The 13960-nt window shown below is 40.1% G+C and overlaps 1 protein-coding gene across 1 annotated transcript in view; it reads left to right on the top strand.

The window, feature by feature from the left end:
* Positions 1–2091: 2091 nt before the first annotated feature.
* The window catches only part of LOC105667426 (transcription factor hamlet), a 76540-nt gene continuing 64671 nt past the window's right edge, over positions 2092–13960 (top strand). The window contains exon 1 of the mRNA XM_067355970.1: positions 2092–5043. Within this exon, the coding sequence (XP_067212071.1) occupies positions 5007–5043 (37 nt within the window). The 5' untranslated portion in view covers positions 2092–5006. The remainder of the gene's footprint in view (positions 5044–13960) is intronic.

Genomic DNA, 13960 nt, shown 5'->3' with positions numbered 1-13960 from the left:
ACACGCGAGCCGACCCCAACTAACACTAACGACCAACACCTGCCTCTCGTCGACGAATGCATAACGCAGCCAGCACGCACACGTAATACTATATCCATTTGAATATGGATGCCTTATGAAGTCACACATATCCTCCTTCCACCTGGTCCACCCTCTTCGTTTCTCCATTTCTCTCTCTCTCTCTCTCTCTCTCTCTCTCTCTCTCTCTCTCTCTCTCTCTCTCTCTCCTTTTTTACGCTTCTTTTTATAGTCCTCTCTCTTTCCCTGTCCGGTCGTGTTTTTTTACCCGTGCGCGAGCGCGGGTGGAGCACGTGCAACGGGAAACAAAGAGCGTCTCGCGAAGAAAGAAGGTGACGGGAGAGGTGACCGAGAGAAAGAGAAGGTGAAGCGAGTTATGGGGTGGAGAGAAAAATGATGTTGCAAGAGGAAGAGCGTGGAGGTTGAATGAGAGTATGCGAAATGGCCTCCGACGGCTCAAGAGAATATATGGCGAACTGGAACAAAGATGAAAATACATGCTGAAGATTGTCGATGAACAGTAGAGAGAGAGAGAGAGAGAGAGAGAGAGAGAGAGCCTTGCTTGAATATATTCGATTAAACAATAAAGAGAAATACAATCTCGATAAAATTGATCCACAATTTTCGATTTTCAGACTTGAAATTTATGAATTATTTATATTGTGATATATGTATAATAATTGACATAAATTATATCCCCCATGAAATGTTTACAAATCTTATACAGTTGGAAATTTAAGAGGAACGAAATTCATCAAATAAACTGCAAAATGGCGATGCGAGAGATATTCGTGCGGGTGGCCTCGATTAATCCGTCGCGAATTACCGATCAGAGATCCAAGAAGCGAGAAGCGAACCACACGTAATAAATATCATTTGTCTCGCTTCTGATTCTGCGCTGGATGGAACGTTTCTCCGTAACGAGCGGCTGAATTGTTCGAGCCCGATACGTTCGTCTCCGTGCATAAGCAATCACTGTCGCAACAAAGGCATCTGCATGAATACCAATTATTCGCGACATATGAGTTCGATCATAGTTCATCGCGCACGTTTGCCACGACGAGAAATTGGAATCCGCTTCTGAACTACGCGCGAAGAGATGCAAACGGAAGAGTTCGTTTAGAGCCGTTCGCTCGGATTTCAAAATGTTTGTAGTTGCTTATAGTTTTCCTGGTAGAATCTCGCGCGGAAATAGAATCAATGCGAATGAGCCGCACAATTGGATCCTTTGATCTAGCAGCAACGAGCGATAACCGTAGCCCTTGGAAGTCGTTGCTCGTATTCGTCGTTTCTTGAAACGGCGGTGCGCGGCGGTCTTTTACGATTTTCCAGGATGAAAATAAACGCACGGCCGCACCACGCTGGTGCGGCCGCCCGGCGGACGGCCCGCGTCGCGCGATTTGCCGCGATATTTCTGCACCGCACGCACTGCGATTTGAGTGGCAAGAACGCCGGGCGAACCGTCCACAATAAGCGAGTCGCTGCGAGTTGCAGCCAGTTCTCGTTAAAATAACGAGTCCTTACGATTCGCGAAGCTCGTACGGCGTTCATACGCGCGTAATTATAACGGGAAACGATGCAGCGGCACATTTTGGTTATTCTTGTTCCTTTCAGCAAATTTCAGCGCCATTTTCGCAGCAGGTTAAAGTATTCATAAATAGGGCTTTTATAGGAAACGATATCCGCGCTTTTCATCAAGATACTGATTTACTCGCATATTAATGTATGGGATTAAGGTATTATTAATTAGCAAATATTGGCTATTTCTAATTGTGGCAAATATTATTTTAGATATCATTATTCACGAATACGAATGGGATTGAATCAATTGAATCGATGACAGGCGATTTACAAAATAAATTTTGCATATCTGAGAATAAAAAAATAATATTAGCACATATTTAAAAAGAATTGTAGAAATTAATTCAAAAATTTATCGAATCAATACACAACGCAATTCGACAAATTCTCACGCAATCACGTAGAACAATCAAACTCAAAGACTCTTTTCCAAAATGATGAAACGTCCGTTATCAAAAGACGGTGTCTTTTCTTTTTTTTTTTTTTTTTTGATCCGGCGAATTCGAACACGCCAACTCGCGGCCGGATGAAGCGAAAAGAAATAAAAAGGACGGATGAGAAGCAGCCGATCCTGGATCCGAAAGGACGAAGGAGCAGGGCGGAGCTGCGCCCGGAAGGGTGCGCGGGCGCGTTTCGCGCCGAACGGTCGTTCGTGGGGTCGGAGGTCGCACTCAGGTGCGACGAAGACGGAGAGGAGGGACGCTTAGTCGAGCAAACGCACCCAGAAATGCAAAGTCGAAGTGCCGGCGTGAAGCGAGTTACCCGTCGAGGTTCGACGTCGTCGCGGCGTGACACCACTCGGGCAGTTCTCCCGATTTCACGTACGTTTCGCGGATCGCGCGACTGAAAGACAAGCTGCTTGACAAAGAGGGTGGTTAGAGGATAATTCGCATTCCGATGAATCGATGAAGATTGCTCGACGACGCAAATCGATAGGTGTTGCAAACTGTATAGAGTCAGTGCTGCGTACGGCGCCGGTGAATTCATTGTTTCGGACATCGACTAGAATATCAATCGATACTGGCCGCTGCCACGTGCTCGCCGACAGCGTGCTCGTAGCCACCCCTTTGGTATAACCACGTGTTAATTATATAACAATTAGAATGACTCCGGCATCAGGATGTAAACCGCGCGGCTCTGTACGTATTTCGTATACATTCAACTCTTATATTTCCGGTTCTTAAATCGATCCGCGATACGCCGAAAAAATATGTGTTGAACAATGCATAAACTTTTTTGTATTACAATATAAAACTAATAAACTGCAAATTAATCTGCAATCTAAATTCTTTACGTAAACTATGTATTAAGTTTTTCATACATTTATTAAACAGGTATGATATGCAGTCGATCGATGTGTGTGTGTGATATCAAAAATGTGATGTGTGATATCAAAGTTAATATGTGTGGCACACGAAAGTATGAACGCTTCGCTTGACTTCTACCTTTTCTTGCAAAAAAATTTCAGCAACTTAAAAAACGAATTATCGGTATTTTAGGAAGACAAATTATAAGCGTAAACGTAACAATAGTTCGAGAACAAATAGATCACATTCGAATATAATACATGCTACGAACCATTTATAATCCAGGTTCGTTTATTCATCTTATAGTTTTTTTGTGTCTTTTGCCGCTAGATACGTATTAAAGATATTGTTAGATAAGTAGTTAAAGATAAGTAAATATTGTTATTGAATTATGAATGAATTTTGATGGACGCAGCACCTCGAAACACGAATATTCGTGAGCTACGTGATAGTCTTATCGAACAAGAATGTTTATAATCTGTGCACGTGGTGAATACTTCGTATCGGAGCAGTACAGACTACACGTCAGCAATCGACAGCGATAGCGGCTGGACACGAAGGCGATCAGTAATCAGCGTCGTCAGCAAATGAGGGAGCAACTTGCGAACACCTGTTCTCAACGGATGCTGTCGTCCGCTCCAGCAGACGTAAGAAGAGATGCAACGAAACTCGATGCTACATCGCGAAAAATCGAATGATGATATATAATACTTTAAACAGTACAGATAAACTGCATATCTGAAGAAACACCTTTGCCGATACCTTCAATAAGTGCAACATCCACACATTAACATCTCGATCGAATCGATAACTCTTTCATCGCGTAACATGAACTATAAAATTAAGGACTTTTAACGATTGTTAGTCGCTCGACAAAGTTTCAGATAAAGTTTAAAACATTAGATTCCTTTGCAATCGCATTTCGCGAAATCAGAGATCTGAATATATATACGCGCGAAATACCAGCTACATCGGCATTGATTTCCAGTAACACGTTACGTTTCAATCGCGCTCGCACCTGCAGCGCGTCCTACGAGGGAATCATAGCAATTATCGCGAGGGAAGGCATGAATGAAGAGCTACGTGCGGTTTCCGCGAGAAGTATCGATCGCGGGAGCATGCCGCTACATCTCGCTATTGATAAGCGCGGGATTCGAAGCCGAACGGCCGCCGGCATCTTCCGCCTCCGATGAGACTGCATAAGCGGCTGACAGAGAAGCAGGTAGGACAGAGGACCAAGGAGTGAAGAGGCGAGAGGTCGCGAGAGCCGCCGTGTGCACGATTCGCACCGCGGAGGAGAGACAGCCGCTGATCATTGGTGGACAGCGGAGCCGGGTCGCCTAGGTGGTGGGGAAGCCACCAGGTCGACTCCGCAGGTGGGGAAGGCCAGGAGAAGGCGGAGGAGGAGGCGTCGTCGACGCCGCCGCGGCGTTGGTAGTGTCGAGGACAGTGGTAGTGGTACCGGTAGCGACATGAAGAGGAGGCAGAAGAGGGCGGAAGAGCAGGAGGTGTAACGACAGAGGTGGCGTAAGAGCGGTGAACAGGCGAACGCGCGAGCGGGCCGAGGGGTGGCGGAGGTGGATTCGCGGGGAGTTCGGTCGCGGAGAGAGGGAGAGCGCGTCGCGAGGGTGGAGGACAAGGTGGCGGAGAAGGAGAAGACGCGAAGGACAGGGAGAAGCCTCCTCCGCACTGTCGGAGGACAGATCCGACGTGCGTCAGGATCCTAGTCGGACGGACGGACGGACGGACTGACCGACCGACCCCTCTCATCATCGTCGACGAAGGAAGCGAACGCGACCGGTTCGTACCGGAAGCCGGCCGCAACGCGAACCACCCTCACTAAATCGCCGCGTCCGGTACGTGTAACGTAGCGAATATATCTCGATCACTTTCGCTGCGATCGGTCGAAAGTGAAGTCACTGCCGCGCTACTCGCGCCTCGCGATTGACCTGATTGACAATAGGGGCAGGGAGGGGTGGACAGTGTGAAGCGGTCGACAGGATAATAAACCGGTGCATAAACTCGCATGGCTCGGAGGACCGGCAGCGACGTTCTTACAATTAGTGCTTTGTTTTCGAGTTCGCCACTCGTCGTGCAGCGATGAGATCCAAGCCGGTGGCGAGGAGACTGGCACAGGGTGAGTAGCGTTTTTCATTCATCATTATGAGCGATAAGTTTTATATCTCTTGATTATAATACATAAACACTTCGGACAGTAAATCTAAACATAATATATGGGAAAGATATAAAATATGTTAATTGTATAAAATTTATATATTAATTTTTAATTCACTTCTCGAAAGGCTACATGTATGTATATCAGATATATTTTATGATATATTTTTTTATATAAGATTTCAAAGTTCAGAATCTATTATTTTTAAAAGGCTACAATTATTTATATTTTATTTTTAAATACACATATACTTCTGAACTATTTTTGTATGTATTTTAAAAAGACAAGACAAAAATATATCTGTTATTTTTAATTATAAATTTAATTATAAAATTGCGAGAAAAAGTGAGAAGACAATCTAATCTAAAATTATAATTTCTCGTTGTATTATTCGTACATCTTAAGTATAATTCATCTATATATTCACCGCCTTGTTGAAGGCTTTGCAATTATAATTACACGCTGGAGAAATATGGATAAAAAAGTACATGCGAGGAGATTGTAATTACTATTTAAATTGCTTGACGAATAGAAACATTTAGAACGCTCTCAAGAAGTATGTCGCGGTTTTTAATTTGTCACATAAACTTTATGCACCGCAAACAGTACATGACATTTTTTCTCACACACACATTACAGATCTTATTTTTTAATAATTTTAATTTTATGTTTTCAAAAAATTTTTTGTTTTTTTGGGGAATCTTCCTCTTATTTTAAGATATATTAACTGAAATTATTCAGTACTTGATACATATTTTTTATATCATAGGTAAGAAACTTTTATGCTCTCATTTGTTTCATTAAATATTATATTTCCACACTGCATAAGACAAGAGAAATTTATTTAATCATAATTTTTTATCACGTTTCATTAATCTTTATTTCATTATTATGCTGTAGATTTATTTACGTTGACAAAATTATGAAAGAGATAATTTTTTTATTTATAAATTATGCGGGCACGTTAGCTTCAAGAAATGAATTGAGATTATAATCGACTGTACGCTTGCTTAAAGAATCATTATAAAAATTAATGTAATTTAAACATTTATCAATTTTTATTAGCAACGCAACTGCTTGCGAATCTTCGCGATCAATAAAAGGAATCAGAAATGAAACTCGATTCCATCGCGCTTCTGGAAACTCCTGTACTAGAACGGAAGACATTACGAGAGTCTTTCCGCGGAACTTATTTAACGAGGCAATAAAAGCATACCATGGCATACTATGTAAAACTCATTTTCAAGATTCGTTGCAAAACGAGCTTGTGTCTTAGCCAAGTCGAAACCTCGCGATGTGATCGTTCGACAGGTTTTATTTTTGAGAAACCGGTTGCGTGACAATCGCCAAATAGACAAACATTTAATTTTTTTCTTTTCTAACTTTGATAATTATGGGATTGATAAATTAATCATAATTATAGACTGATTTTATCAAGTCCCATAATTTTTCAATTTTTTATATTATAATTTATCAAATTGCTAAGACTGCCTGTCACTTTAGAGACAATTTTAATCATACATACATTTTACATCATTAAAATATAGGGACAAAATTTACCTTAACAATTAAAAAAATATTTCTATGCAAGAATCACCGTGATTCGATTTTCGGTCAAAAACTGCATAGTGTTTGCTGCGCGTTAAATTGTCAAACCATACTTTCGGCAGAATGTACGACGCGAGAGTATAATAAAATTTTATCGATAATGATTCGTTGTCGCCTATTGTCTTACTTCTACATAATAATGTCCATTCGAGACATCAACGACCTAACCAACCGATTGGCCGCTGACCAGATCGACCATAACACAGATTTCTGATAACGGCATTACAAACGACAACGTGTCACTGTCCGTGATGTCGCCACAGTGACATGGGGACAATGTAGAAGAAGAGTAGGCGGTTCTCGCGCTGGCGCACCAGCAACGTCGATAACATTCCTTCTTTTCCTGTCTTGTCTAGTCACTGTACTCGTCCTTTCGCCGTTCCACTTCCTCGCTGTCGAAAGTCCCGCCCATTGATGTTAGAGACAACGCAATTCTTTGCAAAAGTCATAACAAAAATTTTTTCTCCGGCAAATTTAATCAGAATAATTAAACAATAAAAAATATAAAATAACATCTTTAGGATTATCAAACATTCATCGTAGTTTGTGTTTTAAGTTCAAGACATTTAAAGAGTTAAAACTGTTTAAAACGTGATTTAACGCTACTTTTTCCTCAGCGGAAAAATAAAATTTTGGAAGGAAGTAAATATTGAATGATCGACAACAAAAGTGCGGTTCGATCTGCCTTTGTGCGCTGGTTAATAATGCAGCATCGCTTCGTCTCTACAAAAGATTCGTCCGCGCAACGTGCCGGCGTTAATTTATTGTTGTATCATGAATGGTGGCAGAATAAATTTTTGACGAGAGCGGTTGTAACGATCTATTCTGATATTTTCTCTAAACGCACCGAAGGACAATGACCGTGTTGCGCATAAGGACGGAAACACTGAACCTGGTTCTAGCATGAACCATTGGCTTGCATTTATTTCTAGCATGTTGGTAGACGAAATTTATTATTAACTCGCTTCAAACGCTCTTAGGGCGATTAGGTTTAAGAAACAGAAAAAGTAGAAATGCCATACATTTCTTCATGAAATCAAAAAATTGTACTTATTATAAATGTAAATCATAAGTAAAACTTATATTTTTCGTTGTTTTAAATTTTCTAAATTTGTTTTAATACTATTTTAGACACGTTCTAAAAATTATGTTAAATTTTATATTTATTTTAATATTATTTTAAAATATTTATTTATATTATTTTACAAATATGCAGCATAAAAAATTTAACGCTGACAATGTGATATTGACATCTGTGCAAAGTTAAAAAACAAAATATTATTTATTTTCTATTTACAATGCATACTACTTTTACTCCAATTTTCTTTAATTCCGAACTGTTCGAACTGCTCGAAACTCGAAACTTAAATGTTTTTGCTTCGAACATATAATATATTCGAACCTTTTGTCTAAATTTTAGTTTTATCAATAAACATTGTGTGTGTGTGTGTGTGTGTGTGTGTGTGTGTGTGTGTGTGTGCGTGTGCGTGTGCTTCATACATTGCTGTTGTCGGAAGTTAGCTTTACTCGATATACCTATAGTATTCAAGATTATAATACTCTCTTCTCACGGCTTGACGATCCATTATGAAAGTATGTGCTCTCAACGGATCTCATCATCTGTAAGACCTAAAATCCGTTCACGCTTGACTTACAAGTCGTTGGAACAATAGCTTTACCATCTCCGTCACGCTAAGAGCAATTTTATAGGAAAAGCGAGACCTGAAAGAGGAAAAAAAAGAAAAACTTCAGAGACGTGCAAAGACAATGGTCCAGTTTTAATATGCAATTGGAAATTCTAAATTAATCTTTAGCGTTATTTTAAAATGTTTTTTTTTCTTATTAAAAAATAAAAACATTACATTGTGCTAACATCTCGTGCTAAATTTAAATTTAGCAATTGCCTTCGTGGATTACATCATGAAATTTAAACTTCTGCTCGTCCACACTAAATAAAACAATCGTATATACTCATACAATATATATATATATTTATTTATTTTCAAAAATTATACCTTATTATTTTCTCATCCGGCGATAAGCTTTCAAATATAACGTGCTTGACATTATATTGGAGGTTCGTTTCATTCGGGATTGATGCGATCTTCCCGATGCGCAGCACTATGCATTGTGCTCGCCAGACAAGCGGGACAAACTCGTGAAACTGATAGGAAACGGAAAGAAGAGGACCCTCTCTCGAGACCGCAGGAATAATCGCGGAATCCACGTACCGCGGCTTTGAAAGACGCATCATCCCATTGAGAGTCGCATCTAACCGCGGCACCGGAAGTCGTATCCGAGAGGAGACAAAGCCAAAGAAACACAACGCACGGGAGTGCGTGGGAGGAGTAGGGGGTGGGAGTTCTGTTTCATCGCCGCTTTTGTCTCGCATCCTGAGAGAGAGCACGGACTGAATGAAGAGTATGAATAGATCGGATGATCCTAAGGTAGGTCAGTCCATTCTCGTTCTGCGGGAGACTCCCGCTACTGCGGATCCCACCTCTTCTTCTTCTTCTTCTTCTTCTTCTTCTTCTTCTTCTTCTTCTTCTTCTTCTTGTTCTTCTTCTTCTTCTTCTTCTTCTTCTTCTTCTTCTTACTGTCCTCGTCGCTCGTACCTTAGACAGGCTCAATTAAGGATGTCTTCTTTTTCGATACGATCGTCTTGAAACGTGCGAAATGGTCAATGCCGTTTGCATTAACCGAGATTTCTCCATCTGAATTATATGATTTGATAAGAGGGGAAGGATCGAACACTGATAAAGTTGAGTTTCATTATTCATAAAGAGCAGACATCAATTAATTGGAAAGAATTTTAACTTTATCTAACTGATCACCGATCCTTGGAGTAACATTACGATTTCGTGTCATTCGATTTATGCCGTAAAATCGCGAGCTTCTGAAATTTATAAAACGCTACAGATTTCTAGCACTTTTCAGCGCATTTCTCTAGCATTGATAGCTCCGTTTAATAAGAACGAGAGAAGGTCTTTGCATAACGACAAAGCCGCAATATATCCGCAGTACACATTGTGACATAAAATCTCAACTATTTACCACCGCATGCCCGCATTTTTGCACATAGAAACGTATGTAATGGCGATTAGCAGTCACGCGAGTGAATTACATGTTTCGAATTTCAAAGTCGTCCCTCGCGCGTCGAGCGACGGAATAATTGATCGGCCGATCAATCGGTTACGGGCATGCGATATCTTCTCCTTTGCTATTACAACGGATAAACTTTTACGGCTTACTATATCGACGTATGTAACGAACATATCGAAGACGAAGCGACGAGCCGGATCTGAAAAGTTAATGAAGAGACATTTAAAGGTCTCCAACTGTTCAATTGCCCCGCAAAATAAATTTATTTAAAAATATAATATTGCAGGGAGCACTTTTTAATACTATCTTGCTCGGTTTTAATATTTTTTTTTTGTTTTTCCCGATAAATTTATGCGTTTCAAGGAATAATTATCCGCCTTTGCGAATTGAGACAATGGTGTTATCATCGTGCAAGCTCGGCTCTAAAGAAACTTCAAAAGCCACCGCGTGCAACACAATTAAGTATCGCGGTGCGATATATCACTCATGCCAGATCACAGATTGTCTGTCGTTTCGTTTCGCTGGTGCGGCTTTTAATTGGCGACCGCGTGTATGCTGCGGGCTCCGACTGAATACTTTATCGCGGGTCACGTTGTATCGTGTGTGACAGGAACGCCAGGCAGCTCGTGTAACGTGTACTCACGTTTTACGACACGACTTGGTGTTAATAATACTTAAGCGAACTACTAGCGGGAATGGTCGATTGTGAGTCGATCGCCTCGTAAAATCAAGAATAATGAGATGATGATGCATTTTCTGCTCTCAAAAAAATACTTTGTTGTTCCGATATTATGTCCAATTAATAATTTTTCTATTTTTTAAAACATTTCTTGAAGCAGAATCATCTTATTGATAGATAATTCCATACTTTAATTACAATTTTATTTTTAATTGCAATTCAATGGCATTTTTCTGATAAAAAAGTGAGTTTGATTGGCACAAATCTATTTTGCAAAGACGTTATTATTGAAAAAATAAATAAACGAATAATAATATTATAATTAAACGATTCAACTAATACTTTTTGCGTTAATGTTAAAGATACGATTTAATGGAGCTCGGTATACCAAATAGAAATTAAATGCTGACGGAGGTGAAACTGATGCCGAACGTAAACCGTCTGTTGAGGGTTCGTCAAATCGCGCATTGGTATCGATATCAAACTCTAATTCAACGTGACGTCACTTCTGAAAGAGTAGCTCCAACATTCATTGGCGAGGCGGACGTGATCGATTCCGAGCGACGCGAACTGAAATGCCAACGCAACGCTTTCTCGAAAAACCGAGCGTGGTTACGCAAAATTCGATAATGAAAACTTGAAACAATCATTCTTGATCTGCGCCTTGAATTTTTTTTTCTCATTTTTCCTGAAAAGTCCCCTCCCCCTTTTTCAAAACGTCAATATTTTCGCGAATCTACTTTGATACTTTTCCTCTCGCGCCGTCACTAATTAATGTCCATTTTGCTTCCGTCTGTCATTTGCTTGCCATTTCCGGCAGGGACTGCAATCAGTCTGGTTGAAAACAAATGCGGCCAATCAGGCATGACGGACAAATACGCACGGACCGAGGTAGCTAGATCTCTCCGTGCTGTGCAAATGCTTTCAACACTGACATCGATAATCGATCGCGGGACGTGGTAGTATTTCCAAAGTGATGTGTTGTACGATCGCAGTGTTCATTCTTACCATGTGACTTTTGTGGATTTACGCATACGTGATGGGCGTGCAAAGCATTTCGCTTCATTTTAGAAAGAAAGTAAATCAGTTTTAAGTAAAAGTTAAATAAAGACAACATTTTTCGCTAAAAAAATTATAAATTCGGAGTCTCTCCGAAAAACAATTTTTCACTTTTCTCAATACAAAGATACATTTTTTAAATTGCACGCTCACCATGTTTTCCAATTAATATTTATTCTTAATACTTAATAAAATGTGAAGATGTAAAATTATACGTATCTATCGTGACATAGAGACATAGAAATAATAATGTACGCATTCGCTATGCAATATCATAATATTAATATAGTATTGTTGTTTGATCGTGTATCAGTGTTGCAAACGCGTAATTTGTTAATCAATATAACTTTATACTAAACGCTCATATTTGCTTTGATAGATCTAGAATCACGATATCACTGAACAATATTAATCCAGACAACGTAACAAGCGACTGTTGCTATTGGCGGCACCCGCCAGCGATAAGGTACCATTGTTACCCGCAACACTGCAATTAAACAATTAATCATCTAATTAGACATCCGTCCTGTTTCGCTCGCATCAGGATCTTTTCGTCCGTAACGGCCGATTGTTTGACAAATACAACGCGCGTTAGCTTCCAACATTGCAATTTGCCTCACGTCTTACTCTGAATGTGATTGTTCAAGAAAGTGTGGGGAAAACAAAGGGAGTGTACTGAAGATATACAAATCGAGTCGTGACTTCCTGCGTGAAGTTGCATAAAGCTGGCCAGCATCGTGCGTTCTTTCGCTAAATAATCAATAGATTTGAATGTGTACTTCAGTGATAAATTTAATCAAATTGCCATAACATAAAATGCACGTACGTTAAATTTTCAAACTCAATATTTTATTTGTCATTGTCAATTTGTCGTGCACTTGATAAACAGATTGTCTAAAACTGACCGTAGATAGCAGACAGTGTGAGACCCCTGAATACAAGCTGCACTTCGCGCCACAAAGTCGTGAAATTGCCTGAATGGCAATACAGGCGTCACTCTGGATTCAAAGTAAATTCTTGCGAACTCAGAAAAGTAGTTTATTTTTACATATAGATGAATTTATTATTATAAAAATTTTAAACCATTTTAAATCAAGATTCCATAATTCATAATATTAATGAGAAGATTGGGACTTGTAGTTTTTTTGTACAACTTGACAGAGGGAAAAAATGTAAGGTAAGAGAGAAGAAACAAAATGACAAGAATTAAAATTTCTTAAGGCAAAAGCTAATGTTATTTCGTCGGAACTCGTAAAAGGTACCCCTCGGATCGAGACCGCAGAAGAGTTAGCTGTGCTAGCTTCTGCGGCGATAATGCCGTCGATAATGGCTGGAGAATTAGCATCGGCGTCGCCGATGGCACACGCTTTGGCCACGTCGCGGCAATGGATGCGCATAATACGTCGTGTCAGCGTGCATTATTGTTGACGAGGTTATTAAATCTCGGAATCCTCCTTTATCTCGCCCAGTTCCCGGTATGCCTCTCGCGCCGCAAGGACCATGAAGAGTGCCGGGAAGAAACGAGTCTCGGGCGGGAGGACGACAGAAAGAAGAAAGAGCCGAAGAGAACCGTGGCGGATGAGCACGCGTGTCCATGCATGAGCCGCCAATCGTTAAAGACGATCCTCGTCGTTTTTGTCTCGCGCTCCAACGATGTCTCTCATCTCGGCTGTCTTTGGAAATATTAATAGACAGTTTAATCATCGTCCAAGTATTGATTTACATATCCTGATCAATGTTCTGAATAATATCAGAAATTGCAATGCATGGTTCCTTATTTATTGTTCATATTTAATTTTTATAAATTCATTTCGTATTCATACAAGTATTTTAATATTTTCCTTATTTATCGAATTTCAAATAAATAATTGGAATGTATTTTTGTTCATTTTCGGCGATTCTGTGCTCCTTATTGCAATCAAGATAATTAAGGAAAATGTGCTTGTTATTTTTCTAATATTCCTCTTTTTTATCTAAATAAAATCATATATTCTATCATATAAATTCTTCGACGTGAGACAAAGAGTTATATGTGTTTGACAAGTCGGCGAATTGATATTCGACCGGACGATAAAATCATTTGACGAAACGGGAATAGAAAGGCGAACATACAGAAAAGCATTGTAAATGTACGAGTGTCTTTAAGTTAGAAGGGAGACTCGAGCACCCTTTGGAGTGGCTCGCGTGTCTGGCATTGCTTTACGAGTCTCATTTCCCGCGACGTCATTCCGCCACGACCACCAACACTTACACCCATTAATGCTGCCATCGTCTACGGCTGGTCAGTGGCGATCTCGCTGAACTGGGCCAGAATTCTCAGATTGCGATCAAGTCGACGTTTCAATTGAGTCATCGAAAAACGGCGAACGAATATGCGCGTACACGAAAAAAATGAATGCACCGATCGCAATATTGTCACATCGTTATTCA

Source organism: Linepithema humile, chromosome 5 (genome assembly GCF_040581485.1).
Source record: "Linepithema humile isolate Giens D197 chromosome 5, Lhum_UNIL_v1.0, whole genome shotgun sequence".
NCBI classification, from domain to species: Eukaryota; Metazoa; Arthropoda; class Insecta; order Hymenoptera; family Formicidae; genus Linepithema; species Linepithema humile.
This window is presented reverse-complemented; position numbering and strand designations above follow the sequence as displayed.